At 52.1% G+C, this 19,786-nt stretch overlaps 1 protein-coding gene across 1 annotated transcript in view; it reads right to left on the reverse strand.

The window, feature by feature from the left end:
* Positions 1 to 204: 204 nt before the first annotated feature.
* Positions 205 to 19,786, reverse strand: part of Smyd2 (SET and MYND domain containing 2) — a 43,582-nt gene continuing 24,000 nt past the window's right edge. The window contains exons 6-12 of the mRNA XM_057770232.1: positions 14,549 to 14,616; positions 11,767 to 11,869; positions 9,155 to 9,265; positions 7,958 to 8,078; positions 6,451 to 6,625; positions 4,820 to 4,928; positions 205 to 3,209 (exon numbers count right to left, since the gene is read on the reverse strand). Coding sequence (XP_057626215.1) covers positions 3,129 to 3,209; positions 4,820 to 4,928; positions 6,451 to 6,625; positions 7,958 to 8,078; positions 9,155 to 9,265; positions 11,767 to 11,869; positions 14,549 to 14,616 — 768 coding nt within the window. The 3' untranslated portion in view covers positions 205 to 3,128. The remainder of the gene's footprint in view (positions 3,210 to 4,819; positions 4,929 to 6,450; positions 6,626 to 7,957; positions 8,079 to 9,154; positions 9,266 to 11,766; positions 11,870 to 14,548; positions 14,617 to 19,786) is intronic.

The following is a 19,786-nucleotide window of genomic DNA, read 5'->3' on the forward strand; positions in this document are numbered from 1 at the left end:
TCCTTGTGAGTAGGAATACTGAAAGTCTCTCTGGGGAAAAGAGGGTGTTCATTTCAGCAAACATGGAAATTTTCAGTATTTACTCGAGAAATCAAGCCATCAGCATGGGAGCTGGAGAGATGGCTCAGTGGTTAAAAGCACTGTCTGGCAGCTCACAACAGTCTGTCATTATAGTTCCAGGGGATCCAATGACCTCTTCTGGCCTCCTTGGGCAGTTCATACATGTACTGCACACACATACATACTTGAACAAAACTCGTATGCATAAAAATTTTAAAATGTTAACGCCATCAGCACATGCATATCTGTTAGTCTCCAAAGAAAATATTAACAGAGACGAAATCAGCCTTTTAAAATATTTATGTGTACTTGTGTGTCTGAGGGTACATGCACATGAGTGCAGTGCCTGTTGAGGCCAGAAGGGGGAGTCAGATCCCCTAGAACTGGAGCTGAAGGTGGCTGTGAGCCACCCAAGAGGGTGCTGGAACCACACCAGGTCCCCTGCAGGAGCAGCAGGAGGCACTCTTAACCACTGAGCCCTCTCTGCAGCTTGAGAAAAACAAAAAATCCCTTAAACCAAAGAAACATATTCAAAAAATGTTCACAAGTGCTCCAAGCATGCATCAGAGTGAAGGGGAGCAGGGATCTCAACAGACTGCTGTTTTGTGAGCTTACGTTTTACTTTCCTTAGGTGTAAAAAATACAAAATCCAAGCATTGAGAAGACTGGGTAGGTCTGTGTAAACAACTAAACCCTTTTTTTGAGGCAAACATCTAGACAAATGGATGAGCTTCTCAATCTGTGAACAGGAGCCGTCAGGACGTCCAGTGTGTCACTGGTTGGGATGTAGAAAAGCCCCCAGCAGCTCCCGGGTGGGAGGGAGGAGAGAACCAGTTCTAAAGATTCCAGAGTTATTGGGGGTGGGCTCTAGAGAGAAGGCTCAAGAGTTCTCCACCTTTCCAAGGACCTGATCCTGGATCCCAGCATCCATAGTAGGCAGCTCACCACACTCCAGCTCTAGGGGATCTGACAGCCCTTTCTGCCCTCTGAGAACATCTGTATGTTCATGCAATAACAGTTCTTTAAAAAATTTGATTTAAAATATAAAGTTGGAAACCTTATGAGATGCTGTCCCTCCTAGGCTTGCAGTCCTGGCTCTCAGTTGGTGGTACCATTGTGAGGTTGCGGACCTTTAGGAGGTCAAGCCTTGCTGTCTCTGGGGTTGGCCTCAGGTGCTGTTCTCTGCCGCGTGTCCAGCCAGCCTTCTGCTCGGCCATCATGCATTCCCTACCTACTGCCACATCCTCCCCTCCACAATGGACTCCATCCCTCAGAACTCAAAGCCAAAATGAACCCTTTTCCCCTAAAAGTTGCTTTTGTCCGGGTATTTTATCACAGCGAGAGAGAAACTAAACAATACATCCAACAATCACCGGTAGACCACAGGCATAGGCTAAAATGTTGTTTTCTCCACCTAAAAATAGGAAACAATTTGCCTCCGCCCATTTAGCATCTTAAGCTCAGCACTGGGGAGGCAGAGGCAGGTAGACCTCTGTGAGGTCGAGGCCAGCTTGGGCTACATAGAGAGTTCCAAGAGAGCCAGAGATACATAAAGAAACCCTGTCAGGGGGGGGACGGGGGGGCAGAGAGAGAGAGAGAGCGAAACACATACCCATGAATGCGAGCGTCCCGAGGCAATCAGGACATCTGCACTTATACTCTAAGGTTGAGAACAATTTGCTAAGTGCAGGAAAAGGTGCCCACTGTTAGGCAGCTTGGGTTTGCCTCTGTATCTGGGGAAGGTGGACAGACCTGACCAGTGGTGTCTCCTCCAGGCTGGGGCACGCTTTTCTAATTTCCTGAGAAACTGAAACCTTTCTACCATAAAGATGGTATCCCAAGTTTACATGAGGCTCAGCCACGGCCATGCACTAAATGAGCACTCTTAGAACGCCGAGCCTCGACAGGAAGAACAGGGCCGTCTCTGCCGTCATGCGCTGGAGGGGTAACCGTGCTCTGCATCCAGGAGAGGGTCACTGGATGACTCCGCAGACAGACTGCATTCCACCAGCTCAATCCCACTGTGTGGTGACTGAGAGCCCACCACATGGAGATGAAGGGGAGGGGGACACACTGGTGCTGGCCAGTCACTCAAGCCATTTCCCCAAGGCGACTGTGACAGACAACCAGAGGCCACCTCCATTAAGTTCTACTTGTCATCCAGTGGGGAACTGGCACTCTGTGGGGTGCAGAGACTTTTCTGTGAGCATCATCCCTGCCCTCAGCTTAGGGACTGCTAAGAGGCCCAGGCTGTTGTGGTCCTGGTGGCCAGGCTGGGAGGAGCTGGACTCCTGCTGGCGTGGGGGTAGAGACCAGTGTTTGCTCACAACACACGGTTGGTAAGGAATTAGTTCTTCCTCCTCAAGTTTACTCTGGAGTCTTTCCAGAACAGGAGAGGAATGCACAGGGGCTAGTCCATGGAACAAGAGGGGAAATGGCAGGAAGATGCAGCCTCCATTGCTCAGTATCTCCAGAAGGTGCCAAAGAGAAGCCGGGAAGAGGCCAAGTCCTCCTTCCAGGGAGGGCTCCTAGGCCAGTTGGCTGCTCCTAGTGCCTTCCCTCCTGCCCCTCTCCCTCCAGAGTCTAATGTGAAAGGAACTGCAGACCAAAGAAAATGAACCCCACTCGCGGGCAGAGAACTGGACTCAAGGACTGAAGGAGAAGAAGCCTCCCCCAGCACACATGCGTGCATGTATGCGCACACACATGTACACATGCATGCATGTACGCACAAACATGCACACATGCATGCGCACACGAGCGCATCCTCACAGATGTGAGAAAACAAACACTTTCAAGGCCTGGCTCTTTTATTCTTTTCTCATTCAACTCTATGCAGAACATTCCAACAGGCACGGAGGAAAAATAATTGCGATTTTAAAGCTCAGTCTGCCCCAAATCTGTATTTCATGAAGTCATGCCATGACCTTAAAAAAAAAAGGAACGCTGAACATGAACCTGAAAACTGAAAACGCGGCACAGGCAAGGCTTTGTGGAAGGCTGGGGTGACCCGTGAGGCTGCAAATATTCAAGTCCTATGAGGTTCCTGAAGAAAAGCTGGGGTGCAGTCAGTGGCTCTCGATTTCCTGCTTGATCTCGGAGATGTATGGATGGTCCTTGCCGTGAGCTACTTCCATGATGGCAATGGCCTGGGAGAGGGCAAGACATGGGGCAGATCACCTCCTCCACCTCCACCTCACAGCCTCCTCCTCATCTCCTCTTCACCTCCACCCCTACCTCCACTTCCTCCACCTCCTCCCCCTCCACCCCTAACTCACAGCCTCCTCCTCCACCTCCTCCTCACCTCCCCCTCCACCCCTAACTCACAGCCTCCTCCTCCACCTCCTCCTCACCTCCCCCTCCACCCCTAACTCACAGCCTCCTCCTCACCTCCCCCTCCACCCCTACCTCCACTTCCTCCTTACCACTTCCTCACCTCCTCCACCTCCTCCTCACCTCCCCCTCAACTTGCAGATAACCCAAGAGAAGAAAGGCCTGGAGGGCCTCACCTCAGGACATGCTTCTAACCCACCATTTTAGACATTTTCGACTCACTGATGTTTTCCAGTGGTGACCTAACTAGGTACTATTTCCTGGCGTCACTGAGACAATGGACAGGACATCAACAGAAAAATCACACAACTCACATTCCATCCTAGCCAGACCCTGGTTCTTTATCTGGGATGTAGGGTGTGACCCCCGCTTTCCCAAATTCTCCACAGACGCTTTGGGAAATGTGAGGGGAGGGGGATGGTGTGGGGGGAGGGCTGGCCTATACCATGGATGCAGAATTTATACAGTCTCCCAAAGGATCCACAGACTAACTCTGAAGTCACACTGTACTGCCGACATCCACATAAAACAGAGATTCTACTTCTCGGGAGGGTGACCCGGCTCCCGTGTGGGATCTCAATACGGACAGCAGGCCTGGGTGATGGCTCAGAAACTAAAGCGCTGTCTCAAGCACAGACAGACCTGAGGCCTGGGCCCAGACCCACGTGAGGAAGCTGAGCATGGTGGCACAAGCTTATAAAATAACCCTGGCACTGGGGGTGATGGGTGATCTTTGGGACTCAACGGCAGAGCAGCTTGCCCAAATCTGTGACCTCTGAGCCACCAAGAGACTGCCAGCAATGTGGACTGAGGAACTACACCGGGAGGCTGCCTTCTGCCTCTGTATTTATAAGTACACCTGTACATATGCACATGCACGCCTACACACGTGTACACACACACCTGGGGGCCCTGTGCCTTTTAAAGCTTCCAGCTTCCAGGCTCCTACTTGAAGGGCCACTGAGCACCTGGACTCATCTGAGCCCTCCACGTCAGGAAACTACCTCATTGCTGGAAGAGGAACCCATGTGTGATGGGCTTCCACAAATGGAGATCAGGTAAGTTCATTTCAGAATTTGCCCAGGCAACATCCCAACACGGAATAACTCTCTAGATCCAGCCCCTGATTCAGACCAGGCATCGGATTCTCAATCCTAAAATGCAGGCAAGTGGAGAACGCGTCCCCCAGCTCACCCAGTTCAGCCCCCTTGCTGTATGCGCTCCTATCCTGAAGGGCCTGGGTCAGAAAAAGAGCAGGCTTAGCAGCGGATCCCATCTCCATCTGCAGAAAGCACCCCGGAATGCCACGGCCAGAGGGTGGCCTAGAGCTGCTCCCCTCCACTCCTGCGGTCACCAGCCTCCCCTGGCACAAGGGCACTCAGCAGACTTCACTGCTGGGACGCTCCAGCCCCCCCGCCCCATGTACCTTCTTCAGAGCCTTCTCCCCAGCAGCCTTGTTCTCCAGGCCCAGGTACAGTCTTCCCAGCTTTAGCCACATGGAGGCCACATTGAGGGAGTACACAGGGTAGTGCTTACTGGAACGGGAGGAAAACAGGTCACTCTACAGTAGCCGGGCTTCCCCAGAGTCCACGAGTGTGGGGTGAGCGTGTACACACCGTCAGACACTGTACATGCTTTGTGGTGTGTGTTCTGGTAAAGCTCCATCAGAACTGCTGGGGAAATCTCACCATGATGTGTGCATAAACACACCAGCCCACTGTTCTATTTCAGCTACGCTCAGACCAAGACACTGGGGAAACTGTCAAGCAAATACTGCTTCCAGATGGGCAACAACCAGGCCTCCTCCCTCTCATCAGACAGACAGGCCACACAGACACACGCACACTCACACGCGTGCATGCTCACACCTGCACACGTTCACAGTCTCTGAACAGCCCGGCTGTCCGCTATACCCTAAGCCCGTAGAAGCCAGAACACCCGATTCATCTCTCTCTGCCCTCTAGCAGAGGACCGAGTATCCGGGTCAGGTTTTCTCTCTGCTGTGAGCTCAGGCCTGTTTGATGGGGTTTGCTAAGAAAGAGCCGTTTCCTTGGGAACGCAGTCCAGGATATAGCTGTAGGTGAGCGTGGAAGATGTGTTCATTACAGGTCCATTCTGTCCGCGCTGATCCTCTGTCTGAATTACCAGGCAGAAGGCAAGCTGCCAAGAGAAGCCTTGGGTCTGCAGCTCCTCCAACCCCCGAAGCTTAGAAAGGGGCCAATGGCTACTGCTGTCTGCTTGTGTCCCTCTCTCCGAGGAAGGTTAGAGACCAGTGAACTTCCTCATCACTCCAGGAACAGCCGAAAGGTCAGAGGTCCCCAGTTTAGCTCATTCCAGGAGCAAGTTTGCAGAGCTGGCTTCCTCGTTGGCTCCCCCTGCTGGCCATCCAGGGCACAGTGGGTAAGTGGATGGCAGAGATTAGAGGGAAAGGTCTCTCTCTCCTTCCAGTCCCCAGTTTTAAAGCCTGGGCTTCTCAAGCTCACCAGGATTACCTGGCATACTCTGAGGGAAGGGGACTTCCAGTCTAACGCTCACACTGTTCCGTAGCCTATCCCCCAAATGTCTACTGTACAGGCTTTGGGGAGGCTCTGCCATGATGAGGCCTCCTCAGCCTTGGAGTGGTTGGCCAGAGACCAATGACAAAGCTATGACTTCCTGTCTCCCACATTAATGTCTGGTGACCCTCTAGGGTGGGCCATTTCTCTAAGTCATTACCACTACAGGTTGGAATCCCATCTTGTTTTATTCAACTCTGAGGAGGAGACCCCAGTAACCACAGCTGGCCACTGATCCTAGAGGTCAGTGAGACGCCACTGGCCGCTCAGTGTGAAAAGGCAGAAGGGGGCCGCGTGCATGAGTCGTGGGGGGAAAGGAGGCCTCTGGGATACCCCACTCCCACTTCCACTCACCAGATCACAAGTGCTATTTAACATAGGAGAGGGGTAGGCACCTACTCTAGGTAGGCAAGACTCCTCCCACACGGGGCGGGACAAGGGGCGGATGGGCGACGCTGCTGCCATGCTCATGCCGAGCCACCCAGTTCCACTCAGTGCTCACCTGTAGGGCTTGATAATCTTCTGCCCGTACCTCAGGGCTCCTTCCCAGTCCTGCATGTACAGGCAGACGCCCATGGCCTGGTACATCATGTGCAGCATGTACACATTGCTATCCTCGAACACAGAGCTCATCTTCTCCTGGCTAAGCTCGCAGATCTCCAGCAGCTCACTAGGGGGTGCTGAAGGTCAAGGAAACAATGCATCCCAGGCGGGGCGGGGCATCCCAAGTTGGGGGCAGGGCATCTCAGATGGAGAGTCTCCCCTCACTCTGGGAAGAGTGAAGTCCAGAATGGATAACAGAATTAAAGGGAACTGTAGTTTTCCTTTCAGAAACCAGGAAAAACCCCAGACCTTACTTGCTAAGCAATGAACAGCACAGACCCGCAGTGAGGACAGAGCCTACCATCTTCAGTGAAGCCCCAATGTCACCCAGGCTCTGAGCCTGAGCACCACAGTGTTTCCCCAGGAGCATTTTAGGGAGCTGTGCCCTGTGAAAGCTTCCCAAGCACAGGGTACAACTGCAACCCTGCCTCTCAAGAGCAAACAATATGCCACACGGGCCTGGTGGTGGCTGTTCAGGAGGCCAAGTTGATGTGCAGGTTCAAAGCCTGCCTGGGTTATGGTAGGCCTTCATTATCAGCCTAGATCACATCATAAAAACAGGTCTCAAAACTTAAAAAGAGACCGTGGGCAACACTTGAGTTACTGCCCAGCCCACCATCTCACCATCTTCCCTGTGGATCTCAAGAAACCACTTAAAGGGTGGGGTGGGCACTGGTGACACACACCTTTAATCCCAGCATTTGGGAGTCAGAGTTTGAAGTCAGCCTGGTCTACAAGAGCTGGTTCCATGACAGGATCCAAAGCTACAGAGAAACTCTGTCCCCAAAAAACTAACTAACTAAATAAATAAAAATAAAAAATAAAAGGGTTGGAGACACAGTTCAGAGGCAGAGCATATGCAAGTCTTTAGGTTCAATCCCTAATTCCCAGGTAAGAAAGAAAGGGAGGGAGGGAGGTAGCGGGGGCGGGGGGGAGGAATAAAGGGAAGGTTTTAAATTCTGTCCTCTGGGATGCAAACCCCAAGAACACACTGTGCTACTGTGTGAGACCATGGATTTGGGCGATCAAAACCCCAGACCTGCTACCGCCAAGTGTCCCTGATGTCCACAAAGCTCTCTCCCCATCTCTAGGTGGCAATGGCTGCTCGTCAGTATCCTGTGACCTGAGAGAAGCAAGGTTCTTAGCCCTGTGCCTACCTGTACTAAAACATCAGCACACGGCTCCTCCAGGGGGTAGCTTTCTCCACGTGGCACCCCAGCCACTGTAGTCAGTGAGGACAGCCCTGGGCTGCTGGCATCTGTCTTCCCACAGGAGACCTCCTTCTTTCCGTATTCAAAACCTTACTCCCACCCCCTCCTTCTCCCTTCCTCTAGCTTCCCACCACCCCCTGCCAGTGAGAGACGGCAGTACAACAGACGTCCAGATGGGACACATGGAAAGGTTATATTTGTAGTGCTTGGCCCTTCGGAATTCCTCAATGACGTTGCGCGCGTATCTGACCATGTCTCGGACGGCTTCTGCCTGTGGTGGACTGCTGAGCTTCCGGATTTCCACCTTGGCCTTGTCCTGAAGGGGATGGCCACAGTGTGAGGTGCCCCCTCCAGGGCAAACTGCTCAAATCATCCCTGTGTTCTCGCAGAGGTCGAGGCTCGGGCTGGGTCTATAAGGAACCCTACTCTGTTCACTTTTTACAAAACCATAAACAGGAGCTTTCTGGTCAGTCTCCTGAGGCAGGATCCCAAGAGTGTTTTCTATGGGCGGAGGTCTGCGTTTGCCCGTCTAGACATCAGGAGAGACCAGTGACCAGGGCTGTCCTTGAAAACTCATAATGCTGGCCGTGTATGACCTGGACACAAGTTCACTGAGCCTGACTGTGTGCGGCTATCCACGTGGAGGTCAGCTTCGGACGTCATTCTTCAGGTAGTTTCACCTTGTTTTGCTGAGCAGGAAGTGTGTGTGTGTGTGTGTGTGTGTGCGCGCGTGCGCACGCGTGCCTGGGCACAAGGGTACAGAGGAGGATCTCATGTACCCTCCTCTCTCTCTACCTTATTCCCTTTAGCAAGGGTCTTTCTCTGTACCTGAAGCGAGGCTGCCAAGCCACAAGCCCCACCAATCCCACCTCTGTGTTCCCTATACACATACACCCTCCAGCGCTGGGGTTCCAGCCACACATAGTAACACATGCCCTTTTATATGTTCTAGGGATTTGAACGTGGGTCCTCATGTTTACCCTGAGGTAATCGCACCAGCCCCACTTTGCTTTCTGCGGCTCATCAAGCAAGCTAGGCCAGGCTCTGGTGATCCGCCTGTCCTGCCTCCACCCCCACCCCAGCGCTGAGACTGTAAGTCCACTTCCTTGTGTTTGAGGGCAGCACTCTGCTGAGGGCCATCTTCACAGCCTGGGCCATCACTTCTTTCTAAAGAACAGAAACCCGGTAGAGTCTTCTCCCACCTGCACTGCAGACTGGGGATGTTTCTCCGGCTGAGCAGAGCCTCATCTACCTGGATCCCTCCTGCCTATCCTTGACACATGGGTTAAAAGGGTCAAGATGCCCTGTGTGTGGGGAGAGGCTGGAGTGGGCTCACAGCAGGGACCCAGTACCCTTGTGCACCCTTCTCCTCCGCCCCATCAGCGAACTGACCTTGTCCTTGGTGGTACACTCCCGGCACTCGCAGGTGAAGAAATAGGAGTCTCTTAGCCGGTCGTTCCTGTCTTCTGTTGGATACAGCAGGTCAATATAGCTGGTGAACACCTAGGGCACAAAAGGCCGGACGTCTGCAAGAGGAAACGCAATTCCTACCACTCTGTGGCTTTGCAAACCTCTGACGTGGATGATAGGGAGAGAAAGCAGGCAGGGCGGCCACTGAGGGTCACATGGCTTCCTTCAACCCTGGATCTCTTCAAAGACTGTGGAACTGTGTCCATCTCCCTGTGGTGGCGAGATAGTCTATAGCCTCAGTCCCTAAACCGGGAACTAAGAGATGGGAAGACCTTTCACCTTCTCTCTCCAAAAATCAGGCCTAGGACCTGTCCTGGGCTCAGGGACAGGAGCAAGGACCTCAGGACTCTGCTGGCCCTATTTACTTCTTTATATCCTAGCCTGCAATGGCTCCAGGCCCTCACTGCTGTTTCTGCTAGGTGTGTGCAGGGGAGAACGAGGCCTTACATACCCAGGTCTGTTCACCTGTCCTCCTGACTTCATGCAATAGAGCAGGGGGGCGGCGGGGGCTCTGAGTAGCCTAGGGGGCAGTGCAGTAAACATGGCTTCCAGGATACAAGTGGCTGAGGCCTCACTCAGCAAGAGCTGCGATCCTGACGCCAGGGAACACGGAAGGGTTCCTTCATTCTCCTGGCCTTGCCTGTTACAGAATGGTCTGGAATGAAGACCTGAAGCCTACAGAGAGAAGGTCAGCCCTGGTGGGTGTGCCAGACCTTTTGACTTTGCAACATGATATTATTATATAGCTCATGCCTGAGAATCATGTAATCAAGTTTAAAAAAAAATCACAAAGATTTGATATTTTAAATATGTTTATGAATCTGTGCTGGGGGCCTTTCACAGCTATCCTCAGCCACACGCGGCCTGCTGGGTAGTGCCCATCACCTATTCATAGGGACGGCAATGCCTACATCCCACGTACCTGGGCACTGTCCAAACGTCATCAGTGTGGCAGGGTCCACGGGCCACACTGTCATTCAGTCGGGGACAACAGCACCGGGTGGCAACCAGTCCCTCACTGGTGCCTCCCTGGCTCAAGAGGCAAGCCTCAGGCTTATCTTGGTTCCATCTAATACCTGGAACCCAGAGGAACTGGCTCCTTTCCGTCTGCAAGCAAATAACCCCACAAGTACTGACTTCCCTAAACTGAAGTCACCACAGGAACAATCCACAACTGTACGCCAACAAAGAAAGAGAAACACCAGCCAGCCAGGCCCTGCGACACAGGTGTGGCAAGGAAGGGAGCCTGACTCCTTGCCATGATGGGCAGACAGTGCAACAGAGGGACGCGTCCAGAAGATGGCGACAAAGGCCACTCCAGGGGCACCGTCCAAGGCTCACACAGCCTATCCAGGAGGACAGGCCATTTGTCTCTCTGGTCAGTCTAATGGAAGCCAGGGTTGGGCATTTCACTCTGCTTTGGTTTCAAAGGGGCCCGAGGCTCTTCTCCACACACCACTCAGGAACCTCAGTATCCAGGCTCCAGACTGGACACCCACCTCATGTGGGGCTTAGCAAAGAGAAGGAAGGGGCGTGAATGTTAGCTGTGGACCCCTGAAGAATGGAAATCAAAGCTTTGTCACTTAGCACGGACATGTCCCTCAAAACAGCAGTATCGGTTCAACCAAAACTGAACCTAGAAAGTGTAATCACACAAGGTGGGCACGTGACCACAGCATCAGAAAGAGAAGCAGTCCAGGGAACAGGTGATGAAGTATGTCTCTCTCTATACCCCACATTAAGGAAGGGAGCTGGAGCCTCCTGTCCCCAAAATGCCTCTACCTCCCTGAGCTGGGCATGCACCTGGCCATGGTCCCTTTCTAAGAAGAGAACCTCAAAGACATGCCACTTGGAGCCAAGCATCACCAGGTCTTGCTGGGCTATCTCCTTAACAATGTGCTGTTTAACACTGCCAACTGGACAGGGCTGTACCCACAAAACCAGAACCTTCCTTCATTTAGCTGCTTTTGTTGAACATTCTACTACCACAAGAAAAGTAGCAAGTCCAGACAACGATGTTTAGTTTTGTTGAAGAATAACTCACCAGCCAACTGTCTCACATCGGGGATACACAGACTATAAATCCTGGCTAAGAACTTAACTGAAGGGGGTTGGAGAGATGGCTCAATGGTCAAGAGAATTTGTTCTTACAGAGGACCGAGGTTCAAGCCCCAGCACCTACATGGTACTGTAAACCACAGGCATGCACATGATATGCATACATACATGTATACATACATGCATGCATGGATACATACATATATACAAGGCATTCAGATACACAAAGTAAAAATGAATAAATTTGGGGGGAAAGGGGGTTTAATTCAAATTTATTTCTTGTTTCTGTCTGGCCTAAGGAAATGGTGAGCATCAAGGGACATCAAACCAAGTCCCAAACCTGACAGCCCAGGGAAGGCCCAGGGCCCATACAGTTTGGCTGCATGGGTCACTATGGCGATTCCACGTAGATTGGGCCGCTCTGCCTGTCACAACAGCCTGAGTCCAGTGCCTGACCACCATGTCTTCCATCTCACCTCATCTCCTGGATGGATCTCCTGTACAGCTCTGACTTCTGCCACGGTCCCTTTGTAGGTCACAATAACATTAGGGCAGCAGCTGTGGTTCATCAACGCGACACTGTCAATCAAAAGAGGAAACCCGGTTGTCTGAAGGCTACGGGCAGACTGCTGAACTGACTCACGGCTTACCTGTCTGATGGCTGAGAGCGACGGAGTCTCCGTAAGACGGTTGAAAGTACACAGACAATTATAAGAGAATGTTCTCTGCGCATTCAGAATAATACCTGGCCTTTCTGGGTTTTGTTGTCTTATTTTGTTTTGTTTTTTAAGACAAGGTCTCATGTAGCCCAGGGCGACCAAGAATTCAGCGCGTAGCCAGGGGCGACCTTGACGCCTTGACCCCTCGTGCCACCACGCCCAGTTTCTGTAGTGCTGGAGTCCAAACCCAGGGCTTCATGCATGCCAGGCAAGCACGGTACCAAGTGAGCCACACCCTCAGCCTAACACGTTACTCTTTCAACATATTCAGATAGGAAATCCTCATATGAAACATGATCTCTAAGCGATATGTGAAAAGTAGCATCTACCGGAGTATTCCTTCTGGACAGGCTCAAACAACAATGCTGGCAGCTGGCTGCCCCCAGGTACACACGAGCGTGAGACAAAGGGGCTACTTTCTGTCTAAGTGGATCATTTCTCAAATGTTCCCTTCAGATGTCGAGAAATGCCAGCTGCTTGCGGGGGGGGGGGGGCTGTGATCCCCGCCCCAGGACCCAGAGAAGCACCTCAATCTCCAAATCTGGGAAATTGGGACATGGCCTCTCCCGCTGCTCACTGTCTGCTTTTTAGGGACAGTGACAGAGACTCGCCTAGGCGAGGTGCTTTGAGCTTTCTGATTATATCAAGGTCAAAGTTCTAAGAACAGAAACTTCTAAACTACAGGGGAAGGTGCTTGATCTCACAAATGCTGCCTTTGAAATCACACACTCATGTGATTTCAGCCCCAAAGGATTTTTTCCCCAATTAAAAACGCCCAGCAACTGGGGCTTACGCTCTTGTGGGCACACCTGTCCATGTGAACAGCCACTCAGAGCACCAGCACAGCCTGACCCCAGGAGACCAGACAGAACCCTTCTCTGGCTTGCCCCAGGATGCAAAAAAGGGAAGGGATCTCAGAACCATTGCAGGTGGACTGCCCCAGAGTGCCTGTTGTGGGGGTGGGGTGTGACCCTAGCCTCTCTCCTGCCTACTAGAGTTCTAAGGAGAGTGGGTGACTGGCTTTACATATGGGGTGGACAGGCAGCCAGTTCTTGTTTACATCTGGGGTGGACAGGCAGCCAGCTCTTGGTCTTGTTGCCAGGGAGGTACATCTCCACCTTGTACTACAGCCTGCTTAGATTCCTGACCAGGGATACTGGGATGGCATCAGGCCCCAGGGTGTCTGCTAAGCAAAGTTTCCAAAGGGCATGTTAAGAGCCAAGCAGAGCAGGCTTCTAGAACCATCCTGGAATCTTGGATAAGGGTTAGCCCTCTCTCTCTGTCCCTCTCTGTCTCTGTCTCTCTCTTTCAAACAGTTGAACATGGTGGAGAGGGCACAAAGAAAGTTAGCCAGGCAATGCCGTATCCAGGATTGCCACTTCTGGCCACTATGGGAGACAATGAGGCGGCAAATTCAGACCCCTCAGACATTCATAAGCAGAGGCCAACGTGCAGAGCTCAGCTCAGCACCGAGGTTGTCCAGGTTGTCCTCACAGAATCCATGCCTGTTCTTTTCTCTGTTCTTGTCCCAGCTACAGAAGCCTAAGAGTCCCTGCTGAAAGGCATGCTGGTCCTCAGCAAGCTTCTGCCTGAACTGACCACACCTCGGCTTCAGGGCCAATGCCAGTAGCTCTCTCTCCTGTGAGAGCTGCAGGAACCAGGGTCTGCTCACTCAGGTCCCTTCCTTCTGACTCCCCCGATGCCTGCAGCTGGCAGCAGATAAACACACCAGGAACCGGTGCATGGCAGGCGAGGAGCAGATGGCATCCTTGGCACAGTGTGGATCAACTCAGGGCATACAGAGGCTCCCCTGGCCACCTGTGAAGTAGGGACCAATCACTCTGAATTTCCATGAACAACAGAGCCATGAAGACCTCCACATTAGCTAGCTTTTCAGGGGCATCCAGATATCCCTGAAGTCACAGGGAAAACCACTTGGTAACACTGAAACTTTTCTCCAGTCACTCAGCGTCCCTCTGGCTCAGCATCCCTCCAGCTCAGCGCCCTTCCGGCTCAGCGCCCCTCCAGCTCAGCGCCCCTCCAGCTCAGCGCCCCTCTGGCTCAGCGCCCTTCCGGCTCAGCGCCCCTCCAGCTCAGCGTCCCTCCAGGTGGTGCCACTTTCCACTGGCATTTTCCAAAACGGGCAGCTGGGCAAGAGCTGACATATTCTCTCCCCAAACCATGACTAACTCTTGTATCGGAATTAATGTCTCACTTTGAGCATAAGAAACAAGATTTCCAGAGCCACGGGCCTGCAGAGAGTGCGCTTTCCAGCAGGCCACAGGGTGTTCCTCTCTGCACTGATACTCCTTAACAACAGCCTGGGCCCGGCGGCGGGATGTCACCGCCATTGCTCTGCTACCTGCCACCCTCGGATCCTCAAGTGTAGGGGAAGTATTTTGAAATCTGGCAGACTAAAAAGCTGTCTTAATTTACTTGGCGTTTCATGCCTGCCACACGCAGCTGGGTGGGTTATGTAAAAACCAAATTAGCGCTAAATAAGTACAAAGGGGAAGGAACGAAGTCCGACTCAACCTACTCAGGGAATATCGCCGATCCCAAATGAGAGAGCTCTTCGTCTTCAATGGTGAAGCCATTACAGTTCACCTGCAGCGAGACGGGGAGAAAGAGAGAAACCTCCGGTTACAGCTCCCCCACTGCAGCCGCACAGCACCTCTTCAGCCCGCGCCAAATCAGCCAAGACGTTCTGGCTTGGGGCGTGGAAGCTGCCCTTGCAGCATGGCATCCTCTGTCCAGTAAAATCTACCCAACGGCTCTGAGTGTCAACAGATGGAAGCAGACGTACTGCTGTCAGAGCTCCTCTCTGCATGGCTGCCGGCAGAGCTGCAGTGGAGGGCACTGTGGGAACATGCGATGGGGCTTCTGGGAGGGAAGTCTTGTTCCTATGCTTGGGTAGTGCAGACTGCTTCGGGTCAGGAGCTCCAGTGAGACCACGGTATGTGTGTATACGTGTGTGTGTGTGCGCGCGCGCATGCATGCATGCATGCACACACATGACTTAGATCCCATCCTCAAATCATTTTTCTTAGAAAGGAATCTGGTGACCCAATGTCTACCTCAGAAGGTGAGGTGCTAAGTTCAAACCCTTCACTCATCTATGGAAGTGTGGGCCCTTCCTCTGAGAGGTGAAGAAACCAAGAACCCGAGGCAATGATGTTACAGACAAATCAGTCTCTGGTCCCTCTCTCGTCTTTGAGAAGAATGGCTGCATTTAGAACACTGAGGACATAAGGTTAGAATCAGGCTGGGGAGATGGCTCAGTCAGAGCCCCTCAAGCATGAAGACCTGAGTTTGAACCCCAGAAGTCATGTAAAAAGAACGCTGGGCATACAGTGTAATCCCAGCCCCAGGGAGGTGGAGACAGACCCCTAGACTCCTAGGCTGTCTGCCTGGCCTAACCAGAGAGCCCCAGAACCCAGTGACAGGCCCATCTCAAAACAAAAAGGACAGCTCTCGAGAAAGAACATAAAGGTTGGTCTCTGGCTTCCTCATGTGCATGGGTGTGCCCATGCACGAGCACATGCACACGTATGTGAACACACACTCCCTCCAATGGCAGCTCTCACCACACTGGAGGTCTAGCTCAAGGTGAACAGGCTAAAAGAATGACTATAAGTACCAATTCTGCACATTTCTCTTTCCACAGATAGTAACAAGCATAGCCTGCTGGGTGCTTTACACGAAAGGATGATCAGGGCAACTTTCAGAGGTTAGGAGAGAATCCCACAGGTGTTCCTTGTAAGGACTGAAAAGCTCAGGGATGGACGACTCGGTGTCCTCTCTAAGAGGATGAGAAAGGAGCCAGCACTACAGTCACAAAGCTCAGGGATGGACGACGTGGTGTCCTCTCTAAGAGGATGAGAAAGGAGCCAACACTATAGTCACAAAGCCCATCAGTGATGAGCGCCGAGGTGGCTGGGACTCACGAGACTGCGAGCTGTGAGCAAACCGACTTACTTCCTCCCGCTCCTAGGTTTCTTCCAAAGAGCACTGCCGAACACCACGCTGGGTGCCCCCGGCCCCCCACCTCACAAGCCCTCAGTATCGTGCTAGCATGAATGCTGCAGTCCACCGTACAAATAACCAGGGCTCCCGGGACCCACGGCGGAGTGAGCGGTTCAAGGATGTGTGAGATGTGATGGCATAAAGGGAGTCACGGCTCACCCAGGACGTTCTGACAAAGCCCGGCGTCTGCACACCAGACTACGCTTGCAAATCCTTTTAAAAAACTCTGTGTGAGAACTGGGTTGGGAGTGCTGTGTGGGAGGTTCAAGGACAGCCTCTGCCATTGGAGCTCACCTACCACCTTATTTTACACAGGGTCTCTCGTTTGCTGCAGCACAAGCCAGGCCTGCTGCCGTGCAAGCCTCTGGGGGCTCTCCTTTTCTCCTGCTGCCGTGCAAGCCTCTGGGGGCTCTCCTTTTCTCCATCTCATACTGCCTGAGGACCACAGCTGGGGTGACTGGTGCTCAGGACTGCATCTGCTGGGGTCTGAACTTGGGTCCTCACACTTGCCTGGCCAGGGCTTCCCTCACTCAGCCATCATCCCAGGTGTGCCATTTCTCATGATAAGCTGTGTCTATTAACTGGGAATGTGACAGTTTTGCATAAAATTAAAAGATTACTGGAAAATCTTAGGAACCTTGGGTGCATACCGTAGTAAAGACTATGATAATTTTACTTGCACTACTGAGGTCAAGAAAGAAGAGGAAGAAAAAGAAAGAAGAGGAGGAAGGAGGGAAGAGGAGGGGAGGAGGGGAGCACTGTGAGTTCATAAAATGTCCCAAAGGTCTGACATCCCTAAGTAGAAGCCTGCACTCTGTCTTTTCATCCACCCTGACCAAGTTCATCCCCGGACCTTTAACCACGAGCTGCCAGCCCACATTTGATAGGATGAACTGGGATTTTTCTTTCGTTCAACAAAATTTCTTTAGCATGAACTCCATTCCTAGGTGTTTCTGGCTAGGTACCAGGCAATAACTTTCTCCTGCTGGACTCAGGGCTCACGGTACCCACAACGGCTGGCAAATGCTTGCTAAATGAAAGAGAGATTCCTGGGGTTCATGATGTGAAATTCCTAAACAATCAATAAAAATATGAAAAAAAAACAGAGATAAAACAGATGGAGGGACAGCCAGTTCCCCAGCCTTCTATGATCTGTAGCCCCTTTTTACCCCTTTCTATCCCTCCCCTTATGCTGTGGGAGTGTGCACACATGTTCTCCTATGGACATGCTGTGGGAGTGTGCACACATGTTATCCTACGGATATGCTGTGGGAGTGTGCATGCGTGTTCTCCTATGGACATACTGTGGGAGTGTGCACGCGTGTTCTCCTATGGACATGCTGTGGGAGTGTGCACGCATGTTCTCCTATGGACATGCTGTGGGAGTGTGCACGCGTGTTCTCCTACAGACATGCTGTGGGAGTGTGCACGCATGTTCTCCTATGGACATGCTGTGGCAGTGTCACGCATGTTCTCTTATGGATATGCTATGAGAGTGTGCACGCATGTTCTCCTACGGACATGCTGTGGGAGTGTGCACGCATGTTCTCCTATGGACATGCTGTGGCAGCGTGCACGCATGTTCTCCTATGGACATGCTATGAGAGTGTGCACGTATGTTCTCCTACAGACATGCTGTGGGAGTGTGCACGCATGTTCTCCTACAGACATGCTGTGGGGGTGTGCATGCATGTTCTCCTACAGACATGCTGTGGGGGTGTGCACGCATGTTTTCCTACAGACATGCTGTGGGGGTGTGCACGCGTGTTCTCCTACGGACATGCTGTGGGAGTGTGCACGCGTGTTTTCCTACAGACATGCGTGGGAGTGTGCACGCATGTTTTCCTACAGACATGCTGTGGGAGTGTGCACGCATGTTCTCCTATGGACATGCTGTGGCAGTGTGCACGCATGTTCTCCTACGGACATGCTGTGGGAGTGTGCACGCATGTTCTCATATGGACATGCTGTGGCAGTGTGCACGCATGTTCTCCTACGGACATGCTATGAGAGTGTGCACGCATGTTCTCCTACAGACATGCTGTGGGAGTGTGCATGCACATTCTCCTACAGACCTAAGTGTAATCTCGCTTCCTCCTGGAGAGGCAGTGGTGGTATTTGAGCCAAACTACATAGCAATTTTCCTGCCAGCCTCCCCTCCCTTCTGAGATGTCCCTAGAGAAGAAAAGTGAACTTGTACATTAGAAAAGATGCATGGGCTATGGTTCTTTTTTCCCCGAGACAAACCAGGCATAAGCGCCTTGTTAAAGCTATCTCATAATTAGCATTTAAACTAGATGCAGGCTGCACATCCAATACTCTCTCAGCCGTGCACAGGTTTGCAGTGATTAAAGCAGCTCAGAGGGCTGCAGTCACCTTCAGCTGCCAGCTGCCGCTGCATTACCTGACAAGAGCCTCCTCAGCTGGGTGAAAGGCTCAGGGCAGAACAACAAACACCAGCTGGAGCCGAGGCAAGGCCAGAGGGCAAGGTGGGCACGAGCCACATTTCCTTTGAGCTCTAGCATTTTCTCCGGGGGCACTGGATTCCCCCTAAAACTCACACAAGGACTTTGTGGTGTGTGGGGCTTTGGATGCAGCTCAGTTGGTGGAGTGTTGGCCCAGATCACGGGAAACCCTGGGTGTGGTGGTGCATACCTGTAATCCCTGCACTTGGGAAGCTTGGTGTTATTCCTGGATACACAGTGAGTCTGAGACTAGCCTGTGCTACATGAGAGCTATTAAAAGGAAAACTGAGATGAAGCCGGCACGTGGCACACAAACAGCTTTGAATGGATACTAAGATTTAATCAATGTAAAGGTCATAAGGAATAAATTCCTAGTTGTATGCAGGCATGCACACACCTGCGTGGGTTCCCTCAGGCACACACACACACATGCACACACACATACTAATTTCATTTTCCCACACGTACACGTGACCTTTGATGTGAACATGGGGTGTGATCTGAGCCAAGTACATCAGCACACGGAAGGCCTACCGGCATGCATTGCACTGTTAAAGGAAAGGTCTTTTTGGCCATCGCCTGTGACAAACTTCACTTGGCTGTTCTACCTTCATACAACCATGTCTGAGCGAGAAGAAACTCCTGTATGTACAGTTTCAGAAACTCGGTCCCCACACCTGCCTCTAACATCTTCGGGTGTTGTGATGGTTAATATTGGCTGTCGACCTGCCAGGATTTAGGTTTGCTACAGATACATGCCTCTAGGCATGTCTGAGGGGGACCAGGTCAATCCACGTGGGAAGATCTGAACTGGACATGGGCTGGGGTACGGACTGAACGTAAAGTGTCCTGCACAGTAGCACCGGTCTCTCTAGCCCAGCCACCCGCCTTCCCACCATGGACCGCACCCTCAAATCATGAACCCAGATAGACTACCCCTTCCTGGAGCTGCTTTTGTTGGGTGTCTCTCCACAGCCGTGGCACAGATGCTGAGGAGGGTGCAAACCAGGTGTGGAAATGAGCATGACCATGGACTTCCATCTTAACTCTCCTTACTGGAACCCATGATTCCTTCTGCAGGGAGTACCTGGTCATCGTCACATGGGTGAAATACTCTGCATAAACACTAGGTCTGCGGCTAATCCACGGAACCATTAGCAGTATTGCTCACTGGGGTCGAAGTGGGGAAAGACTCGCTTCTCCCTTCCCTCTGTCATAATGCTTAGTGCACGGTTACTGTTTTCATTCATTTTTAGTATGTGGGGAGAGTGTGTGTGTTTGTGTGT

This window comes from Chionomys nivalis, chromosome 5, assembly GCF_950005125.1.
Source record: "Chionomys nivalis chromosome 5, mChiNiv1.1, whole genome shotgun sequence".
Taxonomy (NCBI): Eukaryota; Metazoa; Chordata; class Mammalia; order Rodentia; family Cricetidae; genus Chionomys; species Chionomys nivalis.